Source organism: Zosterops lateralis (genome assembly GCF_965231275.1).
Source record: "Zosterops lateralis genome assembly, chromosome: 13".
Classification (NCBI taxonomy): Eukaryota; Metazoa; Chordata; class Aves; order Passeriformes; family Zosteropidae; genus Zosterops; species Zosterops lateralis.
The window spans coordinates 17931049-17950672 of NC_139773.1; the positions used below are offsets into that span (position 1 = coordinate 17931049).

Here is a 19624-nt window from a genome sequence, read left to right on the forward strand (position 1 = left end):
CTGACGTGGATTGTCCCTTAGGCTGTGCCCTCTTAAGCTGAGCAGATGGCCTGGCTCCATGTGGGATCCCAACACGTTGCCTGTGTTGCATGTTAGTGGCAGGACACGTGCAGGAGCACAAAGCTCGTTAGGGGCTCTGCCTGTGCAGGGGCATTAAAGGCTCCTGGCGTAAGCAGACAAAGTCACAACCCTGTTGTCATTCTGGTATGACTGGCTGAGTTGCACCAAGTGATTGTCCACATTGATTGTGTATGTCACTCTCTGTGCTCTGGAAGCTCTTTGTGAGTCCTTTGCCAAAACAGGAAACCACCCTGAACCCCGTCTCCCATTACAGACTCCTATTTTTACTTTAAACAGGCAGTTTTGTCATCCTTGTGTATATTCTTCTGCATGTTTCCTTTTAGTGAAATGTTTATCCTTGTTGTCATAGAAGCTGTTTGTTTTTAAGGGAAAAAAATAATTGGGAAAAGCACTTAGGGATGTCACATACATATTTACTGTGTGACCTGAGGATGAGTGCTGAGGACTTTGGGATGATTAGGCACATGCTGCCAGTACCAGAACTCGGTGGAAGACTGGCTACCAGCTCCTAACAGTTTATAATCTATAAAAGAAGTGATTTTATACACTGTCATCACTGGGAAGCTGAAAGCTCAAGGCTTCATGCAGCAAGTAATGGCTTAATGGCTTTTTAGTAAATTGAGACACTTATAGAGACCTGATGGAGACACTTGCAGTAATATTTTCCCTGACAGCATTCCCCATTCACCAGCAATTTTTCTCTCCCTTGCAATTCCTGACCTAAAACCATCACCACATTCAAAATGAATGCATGGTTCCTAAAAGCTAATCTTAAAAATGGCTTGACATCCTCCTGATTCTCAAGCTTGACTGATGCCCCTTGCCTGGCTCCTGTAAGCTGCTGCAGTGCCCGAAGGGATGCCCTCACCCCAGCTCCCTCAGGATGTTCCCTGTGATGGCTTAGCAGCACGAGGCTGTGTGCATGAGCTCTGTCACCACAGGTTGTACAGACAGGGGAGACCTGCAAGGTGCCCTCCTTGGCTGTGCTTTCTCCCTCTGTAACTGGAAAAAGTGCTCAGTCCCCAGCTTGGGGAAGGGAGAGTGCAATGGCACCAGAGGGAGAGGGAGAGACAGGAGAGATGGGAAGCAGCAGGGCAAGCATGGAGGAGAAAAATGCTCAGGATCTCTGCCAAAGGAAGCCATAAGCTTGGAAAAGTCCTGCTGGCTCAAGCTGAGAGTAGCAAAGGTTAGTTCAGACAAAACTTCCTGGTGTCAGTAATTAAGATTTTCCCAATCTGTTTTTACCCAGCTAGCACTTGAAACAGCTCATCTTTCTCTCCTTCCAGCCAACTTAAAGAGATGCCAGGTCCTCCTCCCTCTTACAGTTTCTGTTTCCCTTCCTCCAGCAGCAAGAAATCAGGCAGCAGCAATGAGCTACCTGGATGAAGTTCCCTTCCGGATGGCCGTGAGCCTCAATGGGGACTCAGAGGGAGAAATCCCTTTAGTCACTGCCCCAGACATTGAGCTCCCTGACTGCACCGACATCCTCATGAGCACCATGGTGAGTCCACACTCTGCTCACTGCTGCGGGATGCTCACAGGGATGTCAGCAGTGTTCTCATGAAAGAAGGGAAGGGAAACCTCCTAACTGATCTCCTGGCAGTGATGACGGGGTTGGTTTGGGGTTGCCTTCTAAGAAATCCTTTCTAAGCAGGAGGGTTAAGTTTTTCTGGGATAGGAGGACAAACTTCAGACTCTGCTCTGGGGTTGTTTTCTACTTTAGAGTTGTCACTTTCTCATTTATTAATAATATTTATTAAATATTTACCAATAAATCTACTAGCTATAAGCAGGCAATACTACCTGTGCTGGAAGCACATAGATAGTGTATATATATACATATATACACTCTGTGTTTCTCCCTATTTGGGGATGTTTTGATGTTCCCCTCCGAGGCCAAGCCATTGTGCTGCTGGTCCTTATGGAGGGATGTGAGGGTGTTTTCCTCAGGGAGGCAGATTTGGGTCCACAGCTGACCCAAGTGGCAGGAACAGTAAAAATAGCATTCCTGGGCTGTGAATGTTCTTGCCTGCCTGTCAGGAGGAGACCTTGTTTGGAGAGCTCTGGGACGGGCAAGGCTTGTTTGTTCCAGGAAAACCCTCAGATTTCAGTCACAAACACACTTATATTTTAAGCTGAACTATGTGGAAATGACAACTCTGTTTGGGGACCAGCCGAGACCCTGGCGCCACTAGAGAATCCCATGGCTGGTTCTGCTTCTGCCCGAGGTGGCATCTCCCCTCTTGGTGGCTTCTGAGCCCCTGAAGTGGCATTGCCAAGTGCTGCTAATAAGGGTCATAAACAAACTCTGACACAATGCTGGGGGCAGCCTGGGGCTGGATGTGGTGCCTGTCTGCAGCTGCCTAAAATTGGGATGTCTGCACACTCCTGCCTTCCACAGTCAAAATGACACAAACACCTTTCAAGCATAAAACACTTTTCCAAAGAATTGTAGGTGCAACTCACAACAGTAATGACTTCATAGATAGACTGTTACCAAGTATAAATTTGGGGATTCCCTATAGAGGTGAGGCTAGCACTGCCCAATCCTACAGCCAGCCCTAATGCTCAGGGAAATAGGAGCTGATAAGGGAAGACTGCAGCTCTTAAAATCCCTCGTGGAGTGCACGGTTTGGTCTGGTTTCACATGTCCTCACCATCTGCCTCTCGCTCTTCCGCAGCACGACTTCTCTCTGGAAAGGAAGGTGCTGTACTGGGTGGAGGTGGCCTCTCAGCAGCAAACCTCCCGCCATCGAGTCACCTCCGAAATCGTCCCCACGGCTCCCCCGTGCTGGCTGCTGCTGGTGGACCCCACTACGGACAGCTACAGCGGGCGAGGTCGGGATGGAGCAGTGCGGCGCTCCATCAGCCTGAGCGCTGCCGACAGCAGCTCCTACGGGCACAGCAAGGGCAGGACGGTCCTGTCCGACACCGAGAGCGACACCTGGCACTCCGAGGAGGGTGAGTACTCGGATGATGAGTACTCCTCAACCTCTTGGGAGGACAATGACAGGGATGAAACGCTCCTCTCCAGGAGGAGAAGCTCTGCGAGAAGTGTGTCTTCACGAGGCTTTTACCAGACCCGACCAAAGACATCGCCCTGCTTGCTGGAGCCCTCGCCGGAGAACAATGTGCACAGCCCAGCCAGCCCAGACCCCAGCAAGCAGAGGAGATCCATGGTGATATTTAACAACATGAAGAACGAGCTGGAAGCTGCCAGGAGGAAGCTGGCTGCTTTGGTGCATCCTTTGAACAGAGCTGCCACGGGGAGCAGGGGGATCCCAATGCCACGGCTGCTCCCCCAGTGCCCCGGCACCAACCGCAGCGTCAAGTACGGGGCAGATCTGGACGTGTCCCAGCAGGGGACAGCTGTGCCAACTCCTCCAGCCACGCCCATCCCTCCCATCAAGCAGCACAAACCCACGGTACCGGTGAGAAGTTTACTTTGGTGGCCCTTTGTTCATTGCTGAGAGGAGGGAGGCTCATTTGGTGGGGATTGGCCAGCAAAAAGGAACTGAAATAGGGCTTTGGAAACACTGAACCCATGAGGAATTGCTGAAGTTTTCATAAGAAGTGAAGAAAGGGTTTGATTTTTTCACTGAGGTTGAAAGAAGGTTTCTGGGTGCACATTTACTTGCTCTGTCCAAAACATCTGTTTTTCCCCAAGCAGGGTCTAATCTGATTTTCAATTGAAGCACTAAAAAAGAGTGAAATATGAGGGGTTTGTCTTCTTTTTGCCACATTATCCCATTCTAACAGAAATAAGCAGGGTCTATAGGGAAATGTCCCTTTACACTCATTATGTCTTTTCTAGGAAACTTTGGACTTCATAGTCCTACTTAGAAATACAGATCATTTAGTGATAGAGACAGTGATGTGAAAGGATGGAGTAAATAATACTCTGTCACCTTAAATCTGAAATGCACCCTGCTTTTAAGAGATTCTAATCCAGCTGCTTGAGAGATTTAGGAAATGAATTACTGAAAACCTGCAATAAAACCATCAGATACATGAATGACCAGGTTATTTATATGTAGTTGCATTTGACATGGAGTAATTAAGGAAAGATTAAATGCCCATGTGTATCTGTACAACACTCACCCTGAGCACTCTTCTCTGACCTGTATCTATAGCTGAGCCTGGATTTAATTAAGTCCAGTCTCATTTGATGCCCATTTGATGTTCCTTGTATGGGAATTTTCCTCTTCTGGAGAGAGCAAGGTAACCACCAGCATTCAGAAGCATTGCCTCAACCTGGGTTGTTTCATTCCATGGCCTGGAGCAATAAGACCATCTGTTTTTTTCCTTGCAGTCCCTCAGCCCCTACACTTGCCTCCCCCCTGCTTGCACACCTGGAAGACCTCTCAGCTGCCACAGATCCCAGCCAGATTCCTCTGCTGACCTGCTCTCTGCACTGAGCCAGGAGGAGCGAGACCTCATCGAACCTGTCATAGCCCTGGGCTACCCCACCCAGAAAGCCATCCTCACCCTGCAGAAGACAGGGAGGCAAAGCTTGAGTCAGGTTGGTGCAGCTGCCACAGCACTGTGAGAAACTTTTGGTAAAGGAAAACTTGATTTTCATAGAGGAAGGAATGGCTGTCTTCTTTGGGGTAGATTTTTGACGGCCTTGCCTTTCCACTTTAGTGTCAGACCACAGCAGACAGGATTTTCCATGAGATTACACTTTTGCTGTAATAAAGTAGAAATGAGTCGCCTTCAGCTTTTCAGCACATTATCACGGGTGGATTTGTTATCTGCTCAATCTGTTGTGTGAAGCTTCATGTCCTTTTGAGGTACAAATTTTGCCCCCATGTATGGAAACTTTTTGCACATCATTTTTCCCAGCTGTTGGATTTGTGTGATTATTGCCATGGCTCATCCTGTCAGAGTGGGACTGTAGGAATACCTTGGAGATTTGGTTGGGCTCTCTCCAAGACACAACTTCCCTGTGTTGGAGCCAGCAGGGAATCCATGTAAACATTGCATTGGAGTCCCAGAGCTCTTTTCCTGAGGAACCCTCTATAATAACCTGAAATTTATTGAAAATATTTAACATTCAGCCTCTTCCTACCCCTGGTATGTGAGTACATCCCTGCCTGCTGTGCTGCATCCTCATTCCCAATGTCTCTCTTCGTCCTGATGATTGTCAGAGATTCCAGGTGGGCTCTGAGCATCCATGACATGAGGGAGGCTGGGTTGGCTCTGACTCCCTTGGCAAACTTGGAGCTGGACCTGCCCATCCCAGCAGATCATTTTAGGGCTTAATTATCCAAGTAGTTCTTGCATAGAGAGACGGATCTTAATCACAGCTGAGCAAGAGAGTTATCCATGGGGCTGTCAAGGCAGGGAGCAGCAGCAGATCCTGGCAGGACATGAGCAGGCAGAGCACTGAGCAGCTGCTGCCAGCTGCCAGTCTCCTTCCCATTCCCCTGGGAGCTGCCTCTGCTGCGTGGGCCAGCTCTCACCCGCCTGGGAGCTGCTCTGGGGCTGAGTCATCTGCAGCTTCCGGCTCCCTCCGTGCTCACCCCGGCTGGAACAGCTCCCCAGGGCTCCCTGGAGATCCAGGAGAGCTGAGGTGGGAAGGGAAGCTTAATGTCCTCAATCCATAGAGGTTTCATCTAGGCACAGAGAGATGGGCAAAGCCCAGCCCACGTTGTTTCATAGAGCCATGTGAGGGTGTCTTGTAGCAACTGCTGGCTTCAAAATGAAGGAACAGTGCATCTTATTAAGGGTGGAAATGGGTACAGCCTGCTCCCTTCTGTACAGACACCAGGACTCCCACTCCCTTGGAGAAGAGATTACTGCACCAAAAGACAAGGTCTGGCTTCTATCCCATGCCTTCTTCACAGCAGTTCCCATCTTTCCCATTTATGCCCAATGTAATCAAGATAAAGCCTGACCTTTCATGCATCATTTACAAGTACCAAACTATCAGATTAGTCTAAATCTTCCTGGAAAATATGTTCCAGCTGAAGTTAAAAAGAAGACCTGTGGTCCTTATTGCCTGCTGCTGATACCTGAGGTTTTGATGTGTGACAATGACTATTTCAACTGTGAGGATTGATGAAAGTACCAGATGGTAGCCAAAAATTGTCCAATTTCCTTGCAGTGTCAAGTGAAACTGGCAGAGCCCACCCTAGTAGAGAAGACCTTCTCTAGCCTTCTTTAGAAGCAATGCTATCCTAATTTTGGTGGACGAAATTCTCTAAAAGGCTCAAGCATGCCAGAAGTTCATCAATGTAGGATGTCCAAAAAGGCACCATTGCATTTTGATTAATGATCATTTATCAATTCAAAATGCATCATTGATCCATGGAGCTCTCAATGTACATGTGAGTTGACACATGAAAAAGGCTGCAGCTAGTCAGTGTTAAAAAAATCTCTTCTTGTTAAGTCTTGAGGAGATAGATAAATAGATACAGAGATATAGAGATATAATATTTTTAGTGATAAAAAACATTGAGTTGACAAAGGCACTGATTTCATGCTGGGCTTGACCAGGCTGCCAGGACTGTCTGTGTTATGCTGTGAGTGAATGGCTGCTCTGCCACAACAGGGGAAGAAAATACAGCACTGATCTGGGGTTGTCATTAGTCTGGTAACAATGGAAATAACATGAGGTGAGGAATGCCAATGACCAGTGACTGTCTCCTTTCTGACTTACTGGGCTCCTTAAGGCTGACATTTCTGAAAATCCCTACTCGACTGTTCAGCCAAAAGAGATCAGTTCAATGTTTGAGAGACTTTTTTTGTCTTTTTCATATGTTTTATGGCCTTTCACTGAGTCCTTCTCCTTGTCTATGGCAATGGGGAGGATGGAGGTCTGTGTGCTGGTGAATCTGGGGAGAAATTAATCAGCTTCTCCTTGGATGAAGAAGCTTTGGAGAGAGCTGTGGGATGTTTTTATTCCCCCTGCAATTGTATAGTACATTTATTATTGCCTGTCCCATATGTTTTTGGACAGTGAGTGATTCTCGCGGTATTTAAAAGATGCTGCTGGGAATTGTGCTGTCAGCAGTCCAAGAACAACGAGGAAAGCCAAAAATAACTGTTTACTTTCAGTAATGACAGCACACAGGTCTCCCCTGGGGTGGGTTTTGCACTTGGACCCTGGATCAAGCCCACGGGTGCCTGAACCCCAGTGCATCAAAGGGATGTGGGGTCAGCTGAGCAAAGTCATCCCACCGGGACAGGCTCTGCATCTCACACAATCACATTTGGTTTCCTCCTTGTCCTCCCTCCACCTTGTTCCCATTCCCACCCTGGGAGGGTGAAGGGGGAAAAAGATGTTGTTTCCCACTGGGAATCCTGCAGACAGACAGACCACCCTGGCTGAGCATTGGATGGGAACTGGCAAGATGGTGGTGGCTCATGTGCCCCCCATGGTGTGTCCTGGGAGGTGGGAAGGGGGCTCCTGACTGGCTTTGCTCCCCATGCCTGCAAAGCTGAATTAACCTGTCTGTCTTCCTCTGCAGTTCCTGAGCTACCTGGGTGCCTGTGATCGGCTGCTGAAGCAGGGCTATGAGGAAGGGCAAGTGGAGGAAGCCATGGAAATGTTCCAGTACTCAGAGAAAAAGGTCAGAATGGGATGGCACAGCCCAGCCCTTTGTGCTGTGTCCTCCAGGCTCTCTTTTTCAGTGGGATGCATGCTTCCCTCTGCCTCCAGATGCCCCCCTGCAGCCTCATGGAGGGCCAGACAACTAGGGCAGTGTCACCATAAGGACCCCTGGGGGAGGACACCTGCTCCTTCACTCTTCTCTGCCCTTCTTCTCCCCCTGTTGTGTGGCACAATGCTCACTCAGCCCTGCACAGGGAATCCCATACTGAGCCCACCAGCACTCTGCTCTCTCCTGCCCTGCCAGCTCTCCCTTCTACCCCCAGGGAGGAGAACCATGGAGAACTGGGCATTTGTCTCCATCAGTCTCCCCCTGGGGGCAATGAAGAGCCTGGGGAGGTAGAACTGCATGAAATCCAGGCTGGCAGCATTTCCCAGGATGCCAATGCTGTAGGATTGCTGTGTCACTGCTCCTTAGGGCAGTGGCAGTGGGAAAGCACCTGGGTCTCAGTGTCAGGGAAGGGTTTATTTATTAAGGGCACAGCTCTGGGTGATGTTGTGGTGCTGTGGCCCAGCCTGAGCAAAGGAGGGGAGCAGGACAAATGAATTCCAGCTGTGCTCACTGCCATTCCCTGCTCTCTTCACAATGCAGGCAAACCCTGCATGGAATTGATATAAATGTTAAAAGGATAGTGAAGCTAGAGGGTGACTTTATGAAATATTTCTTATTTAAGAAGTTTCAGTGCTACCAGGGATATGTGTGCCCTCTATCTGCTGTCTTGGTGATACAACCCAGCCAGATCTTCTGGCTGCAGCCTTGTCCCACAGCACTGCTTTTGCTGCAGTCACACGATATATCCACCCATGATAACATCATTCTTCTCTCCTCCTCCTTCCTCCAGGCAGCTGAATTCTTGCATCTGTTGGCTCAGTTTAATGATATGGGCTTCCAGCAAAATGAAATCAAAGAAGTTCTTTTGCTTTGTGGGAATCAGAGGGAGAGGGCTCTGGAAGAGCTCGTGATGAAAACCCACTGAGGAGCATCCTGGAGCAGTCACAGCTTCACCTCTCCACACCAGACTAGAAGGACTCAGGAGATTCTGTTGCTCCATCCCCACCCCTGGAAGCACCAGACACACAAGTTCACAGCTCTGCCTTGGTGTCTCATTTTATGGAGATCCATCATAAGAGTGTTTGTCATTCAGGCACCGACTGCATAGCAGGAATGTTTATCTCCTCACCCACACATCCCCACCCTTGATCATCTCAGCTGTTCAGATTAGATGAAAGAAGATCCAAACCGCCTTCGGCTTAGATTTTTGCAAAATCCAAACCAAACCAGTGTTCTCCCTCCACCTGGGGTGATGGGTGTCATGTGTTCAGCTGCAATCAAGTGGGGATTCTTAAAAGATTATATAAATCACAAGAAGAAATTGTTTTCCTAAAATCTGAAGGCTCCTGCAAGAACATGTGTTGGTCCTGGCTTGGGAAGAGTCTCAGCTGACTTAGTCATGGTTGAATATTGTAATTGAAATCCACTTTGAAGGATTAGCTTATTTTAAACCAGAAATGTGAAGAAAAGACACAGTTCCATGTGGGTAAAGAAAGAAAACAAGCTGCCCTTGCTCTGAAATACATGAGGTTTATCCAGTGCAATGAAAAATGGTGGAGGCAAAGGTTTGTCCTCAGGCAACTTCATAAAATCAGAACAGAGAGATGGGGAACTGCTCACTGCCCTCATGCTCTGCCCAAATCAGGAAAATTCAGAGGATGCTTCCCTAAACTGTGAAGACAATGAAGTCAAACATGAATGTCAGCATCAGAAACATCTGGATGCCCAAGGGAATTTCTGTATGTAACTGAAGGATAGAGAACTGGAGATTCAGATCACTGTACAGGATGTCTTGGCTTGGCAGTGGAATAGTGGACAGTGTTTCCACATAAAGTATGTTATTTTCCTGTGAATTAGATACAGATGTAATTTCTTTGAATAAAGATGCTTGGGGGTGTTCTGCAATATGTCTTTTTCTGTCAGGATGCCAACTGGCACAACCCACCAGAGAAAATCCTTAGTTGTATTAGTACCATTTTCCATTGTACCCTTCCAAACAATCTCCCAGCACAATGTGCTGCCATCAAGGTAAAACAGGATGTCCCTTCTCCCTGGATCTCCAGGTGGGTGCCAGACAACAGCAGGAAGGTACAGCTCTCCATGGCTGCCTTCATTCTTGCCTGGATATAGTAAGGAAACTTGGCATCCAGGTTTTGGGAGATTTGACCCATCCATCCCCAAGGATGTTTTACTCCTGCTCTTCTTTAATGGCATTGAAATGCAAAATGTGGCAACCTGTACGTCCGAGGGAGATATTCCTGGGGAGCTCACAGGCTCTTCTTGGAACTCCCAGCCCTGTTTTTCCTCCTGCTTTCCCTTGGTTATACAAGCTTTTATTTTTGATACGGCCCTTATAAGGCAAGTCCATCTACAGACAGCTTTTCCTTACATTCCCCCTTGCCAAGATGATGTCACCTTAAAAACGAGACTTGCAAGAGGTTAAACTGTGGTTAGGCAGATCGTGTCGCCTCCAACTGTGATCTTTGGAGGAGCAAGCACCGTGAAGATGGAAAGGGGAAGATAAGGGTGCTGTGCTGGTGCCAGTGGTGCTGAATTCTGGTGGAGCAAAGCACACTGGGGCAGCATTGTGCCAGCTCACTGTGCAAAAGTGAGCAGCTTCTCGCCCTCCTTAGTGGTTTGCTTGGTCCCAGATCTTGGATCCTTTCTTGCAGAGGTAAGAAATGTATCTTTTTTCCTCCCTTTACACCTAAAATGATCTTGTGTTACTTTCTGGATCACAGTCTGGATTGATGGCTGCAACAAATGGCTCCTGGGAGCATCCATGCCATACTCAGCTGCCTGCCAAGACTCACACTTTCCCTCAAGTGCTACACTTAAAATCTTAAAACCTTTTGCATTTTGTTGACAAATATCTTTGTAAACCCCTGAACTGTCAAGAAGCAGCTTGTGGAGGTGGGGAGGAGGTTGTGGCACTTGGTGTCGGAGCTGGGGTGAGCCTGCCAAGTTCTGTGATCCAGGGTTGGCCACAGGAGCCCAACATAAATATTTTAGCAACAGAATTATTTTAACTTCATTTTAATGGATGTTTAAGCTGTTTGTTCAACTTAAAATTGTTTTAAAGCAACGTTTTTCCATGTGCTGCTCTCAGGAGAAGACAACGTGAAATGTTAATTGGCTTGGAAGGGGAAAATTATTTGATTTGATGAGTTGCTGTAACTTTGGGGAACTGGGGACTGCAATGGTGCTCAGCTCACAGTGCCCACAGTGCAGAGCTGGGACAAGTCTGTCAGTGTCCCCTGCCTCCCCTGTGCCACCACCAGACCTGCAGCTCCACTGACAGGAGTCTCCTCACAGGTGACATCGGGGTGGTGGCCTGGCCCAGTGGCAGAGAGCAAATGGGGACAAGACGCATCCAGTGGTTTTCCATCTGGCTGTGGGTGCAAGCTGGGGTTTTCTGGTTTGTTTTGGTTTGCAGTTGCATTGAGTGGGTTTATTCTCAAATGCGGGAACTGTTTTGAAAATGCTGAGAACTTGGCGGGGATCAGCAGTGGAGGTATTTGAGGCATCCCAGCTGGTATCCCTTCCGCTCTCTCCCTGCCTGGACAGCACAGGCAGCCCAAGGCCTGCCCCATGGAGGGGAAACCAGCTGAGCCAGGGTCTGGGTTTGCTGCTGCCCTGGTCCCTGTGGTCACAAAGGGGAGCTCTGTGCTGCCCAGCTATCTCCAGAACTGGTGTAGAGAGCTGTGAACCCTCAACACCAGGTGGTGGGATCTAATGTGAACAGCTCCTCTGGCTGTGGAGCTCTGCAAGCCTGGTATCACCATGTAATGGCTCCCTCCCCCTCATTCCCTTGTGGCACTTGCTGTACTTCCAAGCTTTGCCATGTCCTCAAAAGACCCTGACTTGGCTCAAGCAAGTCTCTGGTGAGAGCCAGCACTTGCCAGCCACCCCGCTGGGTCTGTGCTGGGGCCTGGGGGAAGGATGATTGATTGTTCCCAGGTCCCCAGAAAACCCTTGGCACATTAAGCACCTGATGCCCAGGAGCTGCTCTCCTTCACGCCCCATCTCCCCTCCTCCTCCCAGGATCCTGCTGCAGCCACAGAGAATTCCCAGGGGAGTGTGGGGCTTTGTGGGAACCGCACTCCCACGTAAGGCTCTGAAACTGAGCTGCAGCTGAAAAAGCATTCAGGGGCAGAAGCGAGTCCTGACACAGATCCCTGTTAGGAGGTATCTTCCTTCACAAACACGGGAGAAAAAAAACCCCAAACCCAAGAGCAATAAAAAACACAGTAATGAGGAGTTTTTCTATAGCTTTCCTTTTAATTCCGGCATGTAATGAATGATTTCCCATCAAGGCGGAGAGGAGGTGGAATGCTGCACACCCTCAGAGTGCAGTGAGAATAAATAAATCCCATGTTTGCATATCTGTGGTATCTGTCCTCTGCAGAAGCCACCATGTCCTGCACACAGCTGGCTTGTGAGCTCATGGCTGACAGGACTTTGTGCCCATGCAGGGCAGGAAGAGACATACAGCAGGTGCCCTTCCCCTCTGGCACTGTCTAATGTCACCTCCAAGGTCCAACATGATGCATCCCTGGACCTGAGCACCCCTCTGGGGAGGAGAAGAGGAGCCCAGGGGAGCAATGAGTGCAGAGCTGAGGCCATGTGCAAGGAGTGCATCCTGACATGGGATGGAGGACCAGCTACGTCGCAATTTCATGGTCCCGTCTTGGCAGCCGCAGGAGGAAGGTCTGCAGGGAACCACTGCGTGGGAAACCTGCCCGCTCCTTCTTCTGCTTCCAGGTCTCCTCTTCCACGGAGTAGAGGAGCGTCAGCATCTTGTTGACAGTGTAGATGGTGTCACCTCTGACAACAGCAGTGAAGAGAGCTCCCTTGCTGTTCATGAACTGCCCGGGCAGGGCACTCCACTGCCGGGACGTCAGGTTGAAGCAGTCGATGACACAACGCAAGAAGTCATCGTAGGGGCCGTTGCGCATGACATAGAGGTTGTCACGATGGGCCACCATGCAGTGCCCGTAGCTCTGGTGCCGCTTGAGCTCCGTGACGGGAAGCCACGCATCTTGCTGGGTTTCATACTCGTAGATGACCGTGGTGTCCAGTGGCTGCCACAAGCAAACAAAGATCTGCCCCAAGGCTTGGGCACAGGGCGCTGCCGTGCTCGGTTGGGGCAGGTCAGAGACGAACGTCCAGGTGTTGGAGGCCAGGTCGTACCTCTCCACGGACTTGAGCGAGATCTTCTCGTACTCGCCCCCAATGGCGTAGAGGTAGCCCTCGTGGCCCACCAGCCTGACATCATAACGCAGCTGGTGAGGGCTGGGGAACTCGCTCCAGGCATTGGCATCAGCATCGTAGCAGAAGCTGCTCTCCACCACCTGCTTGTTGGCCCCGTAGACGCCACCCACGATGTAGATCTTATTATCCATGGTTGCCATGCCGGCTAGGAATGTGCTGGCAGTCAGCGGAAGGCAGGAGAGGGTCCTCCATGTGTTGGTCTCCTCGTCCAGGTAGCAGATGGTCCTGGAGAGATCCTCCAAGAACTCGAAGGTGGGTGTGTGGGCTCCCACTGCCACAAAGGTGCTGGGTAGGAGGGCTTCCACATAGGCCAGCAGGTCATCGGAGAGGCAGTCCAGGTACTCCTCCAGCTCAGCGTAGCTGTCCCTGATGTAGAGTGCAGCGCAGTGGAAGAGATCCAGAAGGCCGAATATGGCAGCAGCTTGGTACAGCAGGATGCAGTTGTCAGAGTTGATGGAGTGGATCAAGTACTTGGCCAAGGGCTTCACCTGCAGGAAGGCAGCACATTCCACTGCCTGGAAGGTCTCCTCGCTGCTAAGGATGGGCCTCTCTCCCGCCAGCACCCGCAGCATGGCCAGGAACCCGGCTGCGCTCAGCTCCCCCAGCCCGATCTCCTCCTGCGTGCTCTCCCTCATGCCCGAGCGGAAGAGGGCACGGAAGTACTCACTGCTCTCCACCAGCAAGGTCTTCTCCACCGAGAATGACTGCTCCTCCACCCGGATACGCACCCGCTCCGGGGGCCCTGCCTGGGAGCCTTCCTCCTCTGGGGTCATCCTCACCCAGGATGTCAGCAGATCTCAGGGGTGGAGGAGCACCCAATGCCCCCCAGGCCCCTGCACAGTGCCCTCCGGCCTTCTCCAGCCTTTGATGCCGTTGCTGCACTGCCTGGAGGCCTTGTAATATAAATACCTTGGGCTAAAGATAGCTGAGCTCGTGACAGGGGCCCTTCAAAGGCATCCGCCAGGCTCAGCTGCCCCCCCAAACTCAGGCAGGGTTCCAGTGTCACCAGCCAGAGCTGGGCACGGCAGAGGTGCCTGGATCATCCCATGGAGTGTGCCCAGCCACTCAGGAGAAAAGGCTTTTGCTCTCTCCACTCTCAGGCATCCTCCTTGTGATGCCCAAAGGAACAGTCCCCAGCCTGGGGAGGGGGGGAAGAGTGGCTGGGAAGAGTGCACATGCACACTCCCAGACTATTTTCTTTTCCTTTAAAACTTTCCTGAGTTTACAGCCCAGGGAGGTAAACAACATCAGCAAATCTCATTGCCACCCAGCTCAGCCATGGGAAAGGGGCTTGGCTGTTTCTCAAGTGTTGCTATGGGCAGGGAGAGACCTTCCTTTGTGACCCTCCCCATGGCAGCAGCATCTGCAACATCCATCCCAGCTGCAAGGAGCCATAAGCCAGCCTGTGCTTCACCTGAGGATTTCATGGTGAGGAAAAGAAGTGCAGCAACCTCTTCTTACTAAAAAACCTCCCCTCTGGCCTCAGGGCTTGCTCAGCTGCCCATAATACCTGCCTGTGGAAGAGATAAACCCCTGTTTACTGACACAGAGCTTGGACAGTGAGGAAAAGTGTTATTTGTGGCACATCACTTGTTTGTGTGCTAATCACTGCTTTTTCTGGCTGGAAATCCCATTTCAGCTCCACCGTGGGGTGCCAAGGAAGGCTGACATGAACAGCAGGGCTCAGTCAGGGGCTCCTTCCTGGATCTCCCCATCACTACCTGTGATTAGTTTTGCAGCTGGTGCTTTGTTTTGATGAATAATTTAACCTGAGCAGCTCATCCCGTTGAAGGTCTATTTTTTGCTCCCTCCTTAACCCTCTCATCCCAGCAGCTGGGAACTTTCCAGGCAGTGCATGATGGCAAAAGCAGGTTCCCCCAAAAATCTGAGTTTAGGGGAGAATGGGAGAGTTTTGCACTTGCACCACTGTCATTGATCCTCACAGATACCCAGCTTAAAACACCACGTTTAGTTCCAATAGCGTTTAAGCACCCTGAACCTGTGACCAAAAGGGGTTTAGGGTAAAGGGTCCTCAGAGGGGCTCTGCTTCCCACAGGGGAGTTATCCCTGTGATCCCCATCCTCCCCATCCTTGGGGCTTTGCAGGGACTTCCACACTCCCAGACTATTTTGGGAGGGTTTAAAAATATCCCGCGTGTATTAACGGGCAATATTCCCAAGGGCGCAGCAGCCCCGATGGCCGTGGAGCAGCCTCGGCTGTGACCCCCCCGCAGTCCCTCGGGGCCCGTATCCCGTGGTCCCGGACACTGAGCCCTATCCCAAATGTCTGTGATCACCATGACAACGCTGACTTCAGCCTCCGCCACCTACTCAGGCTCAGAGCCACTGGGTGCCGGCTGATGGATCGGTGCGGGCACTGGTGAGTACCCCCCAGGCTCCCTTTTTCTCTTGGGACAGAGTCTTTTGGGTGGGAAAAGGGGGTATTTTTCTCCCTCGAAAGCCTCTGCCGGCCGCAGAAGGTGTCTGTGCTTAGTTGCATCCCAAGGACACGGGCAAGTTGAGCGCGGGGTGGATGCACAGGCAGCTCCGGGAGGTGTGATGAGTGCTCCAGCCTCAGCCAGGACAGGGAGACCAGGCTTGGGCTTGCTGGGGAGGAGCTGAAGGCTCAAGAAGGTGCTGGGACATGGCCAGGCGGTCACCAAGCCGGGGGTCCCTGCCCTAAGACAGGAGAGCTCGGGGTCCCGGCGTGTGCTCTGCCTGGGGAACCGTCCTCGGGGTGGCCGGGCCAGCGTGTCCAGCCCCGCGGCGTGGCAGCTTTCCTTACAAGGAGTTTGGCTGGAGCCCGAGCAGCGGGAGCCGCGCTCGCCTCCTCCTGCCTCATTCATCGCAGCCCCGGTCGTGCAGGGGCCGCTGCTGTCCCGGCCCTGAGCTCACGGAGAGCTCCGCGTCCCCTCCGGCCGTGGGTTTTAAGGTGGGAGGTTGCGTTTCTCTTCTCTTTTTGGGGTGCGATGGGTGGGCAGAGGGCTGGGGGGTCCTTCTCTTTGGATGGGTGCTGCTCCACTGTGGGATGAGGATGTGGGATGAGGATGCCAGCCAGGCTCGCTTCAGGATGCGGATGGAAGAGAGGGGATCTCCCAGCCTGACCCTGGTGCTGCTGAGCCCTTCTCTCCCCCAGGCTGGGGCAGTGAGAAGGTCCCCATCCGACACGGCAGCGGGTGCTCCACGTCCCCTGCTCTCTCCCCCCCGCAGGACCGAGGATGTCCTCGATGTTCGGCAAACCCCGAGTGAGCAGCGAGAAGCCACCCCAGAGTCCCCTCCCCGAGTGCAATGTGGCCATCCTGGGGTGCAGAGGGGCCGGCAAATCAGGTGAGATGGGCACCCCCAACCACGGGCAGGGCAGGGCACCGGGGAGCAGATGAAGGGACACCTGCCTCACCTGCCTCTTTCACCTCCTGCAGCTCTGACGGTGAAGTTTCTAACCAAGAGGTTCATCAGTGAATATGATCCCAACTTGGGTAAGGCGCCTTCTTATCCCACGGAGCATCCTGCCCATCTCCCATGTTTCCCATGAATGTGGCTTGTAAGGGGAAAGAAAAAACAACACACCCAAAATTATATTAAAAAAACAACAACAAGGGCTGGATTTGACCCAAAACCATTGTGAAAACAGGGATGAAAGCAGTGCCCTGGCTGGGGGCACTTCCTATGGGGAAGTTGGCTCCTTGCACTGCCCCCAAAAAACCAAAAGCTGAATTCTTGGGGCTCTTTGAGGAGCATCTCATGTCTCTTGGGCAGGGAAAAGGCTGAGGGAATGAGGATGGGTGCACAGCAGGCGACCCTGGGGCTGAGTTTTGCAGTGAGCAGTTCTGGGCATTTTTTTTTTTTCCACTCATTTGAGTAATTAATATCTATTTTCCTAGGCCTGACTCCAGGCTGTGGGGAAGAACCATAAATGATTTATTGAGGACATTAGGGAGATATGGACCTTGTCCAGAAACCAACTCCAGCCCCTCATAATTTAGTGACTCTTAGAAAGAAGGATAAATCCTTTCTTCCTCAGATATTTTTGGGAATATGGTTTAATCTTCCCACGTCAAAACCTTTCCGAAACACATCCGTTAAAAGCTGGCCCAAAGAAAGCATCTTTCTCCTGGGGGAATGGCTCAACAGCTCTCCCTGCCTGTCCTCCTTCCAAAAAAAAAAAAAAAAGGACTGCTCCTCTCGCTTGATTTATTAAGAAACAGTCTCATGTCGAGCCCTTAGTTTGCTTTATCTCATCAGGCCATGGCTTTTAGATAAGGGCCAAGCCCTGGGTGCAGGGATTGTTGTGCCAAGCTCCTTCCTCTCACTTCCCTCTCCTGTGGGAGCCCACGCTTGCAGCACGTGGGGAGAAATAAGCACTCCTAGCCAGGCTTGCCCAGCAACATCACCACCAGTCCCCCAAAATAATGTTGTCTCAGGAAGGAGTAAGGTGGGAGGCATTGGTGGAGGATGCTCCTCATCAGGGCTGAAATTTTTCCACGGTGTCCCAAGCATCCTGGGCTTTGCTTGGCTTTGAAGAAGACAGGATGTGCCAGCCCATGCTCACACCACCACCACCCTTCTTCTTGCAGAGGACACCTACTCCTCAGAGGAGCTGGTGGACCAGCAGCCTGTGCTCTTGAAGGTGATGGACACTGCTGACCAGGTAAGGCATTGGGGGGGGTGATGAGCAGCTGGACCATGGCTGGACCACCAGTGGACTGCAGCTCAGCCTCTCCTCTCACCCCCAGGATGGCCCCGAGAACTGCGAGCGTTACCTGTGCTGGGCCAGCGCCTTCCTTGTTGTCTACAGCATCGACAACAGGAAGAGCTTCGAGGGCTGCCAGAGCTACCTAGAGGTGCTGGCCCTGCACGCGCGGGGCTGCCAGCGCCGCTGCCCCGTGCTCCTGCTGGGAAACAAGCTGGACATGGAGCAGTACAGGTATCGGCCACGCGGTAAGGCTGCCTGCTCCCCGTGGGAGAGAGCTCACAGATCCCCAATCCCTCTGGATGGGATGCAAACCCCAAATCTGGTGTTTTGGTTTGTTTTTTTTTTACGGGTATTTCCACCCCCATTAGTATTTGCAACATCCTCCCACATCTCTGAAGTTTCTGCTCTCCTGCCCGAGGGCTGATGTGTTTATTTTGAGCCCATTGGTATTTTCAGTAGGATGTTTTTTGGCTGAGTGGTGAGGCAGCGTCACCATCCCTGGCAGGGCTTGAGCCAGAGGAGCCCCTCTGGACATGCTCTTCCTTTCCCTGGAGCCCTCTAGTTCCAGCCCCACTGCCAGGACTGGATGTGCCCAGTATGTTTTTCTGGCCTTTTGTGCTGCTCTGTGGTCCCACGGGCCCCTGAGTCACGTGCATTGCTGGAACCCCTGCGCTCCCAGGATGGAGGTGTCCCCCTCCCCACAGCAAGGACCTGCCCTATCCCCTCCTCCCTGCTTCTCAGTGCACTGTCATCAGACCCATCCCTGGGTTCCTGGAACGCATCCCTAACAGGGAAAGCTGCACGATTCCCCAGGGACACAAAGAGACCGCTACTCTGGGATTTTGGGAAAGGCAAAACCCTTTTGGATTCATGTACCTGCTTGTCCCAGGGCAGGGATGGGCAGATGCTACCTTGGTGCTCTTTGGGAAGGAGGCAGGATCTGTTACCTGCACCCTTTTTGGGTGGTTGCCGTGCCCCAAGAGACCCTGCACTCATCCTCTCCCCTCTTTGCCAGGCAGGTGCCTTCAGCAGAAGGGATGTCCCTCGCCAGCAGATTTGGGTGCCTCTTCCACGAGGTGTCAGCATGCCAGGACTTCTCTCGGGTGCAGCACGTCTTCCACGAGGCCGTGCGGGAGGTGCGGCGCCAGGCGGAGTGGAACCTGCCCGTGCGGCCACTCTTCATCTCCGAGGAGCGTCCCTGCCCCGCCATGGCCACTCCGGTGGTCCTGCCCACCCACCACAGCTTGGCCACCTGCACCTTCAACACCCTCTCCACCGTCAACTACAAGGAGATCCCTTCGGTGGCCCAGGCCAAGCTGGTCACCGTCAAGTCCTCGCGGGCTCAGAGCAAAAGGAAGGCTCCCACGCTCACCTTGCTGAAAGGCTTCAAGATATTTTAGGACACATCCCTGTGGGCTGCAGAGAGGGAGGAGAGAGATCCATCCTCCCAGCTCTACAGAGGCTGAGACCTTCCATGATGGACTCACAGGCATTGTAGCAGCTGCTGGCAGACGGTGGCCTCAATCTCCATGCTGGGAGAAAGCCAGCAGTGGCAACTTGGCATGCAGGCAGAGTGCCAAGGGCCTGACATGGGCTGTGGCATCACTCTGCCTGCCCCTGCCCAGGGCTGCTGTGGTGTTTGCACCCTGTCCTGCCACTGGCACTAGGGCCAGCTCAGTTTTCTGTGAGGATGCAGCAGCTCCCAGAGGAGCCGGAGCTGTGGATACCATTGGGAGGGCAAGGGCCAGCCCCACGGCCACCAGCCAGCTTGGGCACCTGGCCCACAGCTACAGGAGCCCAGGAAGGGGGAATTAATCATTAATCCAGCATGAAGGCACCCATCTCGTTCATCCCACAGGTCCCCAGCTAAGCAATAAGTAGGAGGAATTTTTTAAATTTTTTTTTAATCC

At 51.8% G+C, this 19624-nt stretch overlaps 3 protein-coding genes across 6 annotated transcripts; 2 read left to right on the forward strand and 1 right to left on the reverse strand.

Annotated features, from left to right (window-relative positions):
• Positions 1–1450: 1450 nt before the first annotated feature.
• UBAP1L (ubiquitin associated protein 1 like) lies at positions 1451–9544 on the forward strand (the record flags this gene model as incomplete). Its single annotated transcript, XM_083871259.1, has 5 exons — positions 1451–1582; positions 2763–3512; positions 4394–4603; positions 7557–7658; positions 8539–9544. 5 exons carry the CDS (start codon positions 1451–1453, stop codon positions 8671–8673), a joined length of 1329 nt encoding a protein of 442 aa, XP_083727385.1. The 3' UTR covers positions 8674–9544.
• An 821-nt stretch (positions 9545–10365) lies between these two features.
• On the forward strand, positions 10366–19376 carry RASL12 (RAS like family 12). 4 transcript variants are annotated; one of them, XM_083870881.1, is made up of 6 exons: positions 10366–10422; positions 16232–16348; positions 16441–16497; positions 17596–17669; positions 17755–17945; positions 18730–19376. In XM_083870881.1, exons 2-6 carry the CDS (start codon positions 16240–16242, stop codon positions 19112–19114), a joined length of 816 nt encoding a protein of 271 aa, XP_083727007.1. In that variant the 5' UTR covers positions 10366–10422; positions 16232–16239; the 3' UTR covers positions 19115–19376. The 4 variants fall into 4 exon arrangements, with proteins under 4 accessions (XP_083727007.1, XP_083727005.1, XP_083727008.1 ...); XM_083870879.1 differs by lacking the exon at positions 10366–10422 and adding an exon at positions 15300–15401; XM_083870880.1 differs by lacking the exon at positions 10366–10422 and adding an exon at positions 15885–15953.
• On the reverse strand, positions 12062–13900 carry KBTBD13 (kelch repeat and BTB domain containing 13). The gene has a single exon (XM_083870876.1). The coding sequence runs from the start codon at positions 13793–13795 to the stop codon at positions 12413–12415; it is 1383 nt and encodes a 460-aa protein (XP_083727002.1). The 5' UTR covers positions 13796–13900; the 3' UTR covers positions 12062–12412.
• Positions 19377–19624: the final 248 nt, after the last annotated feature.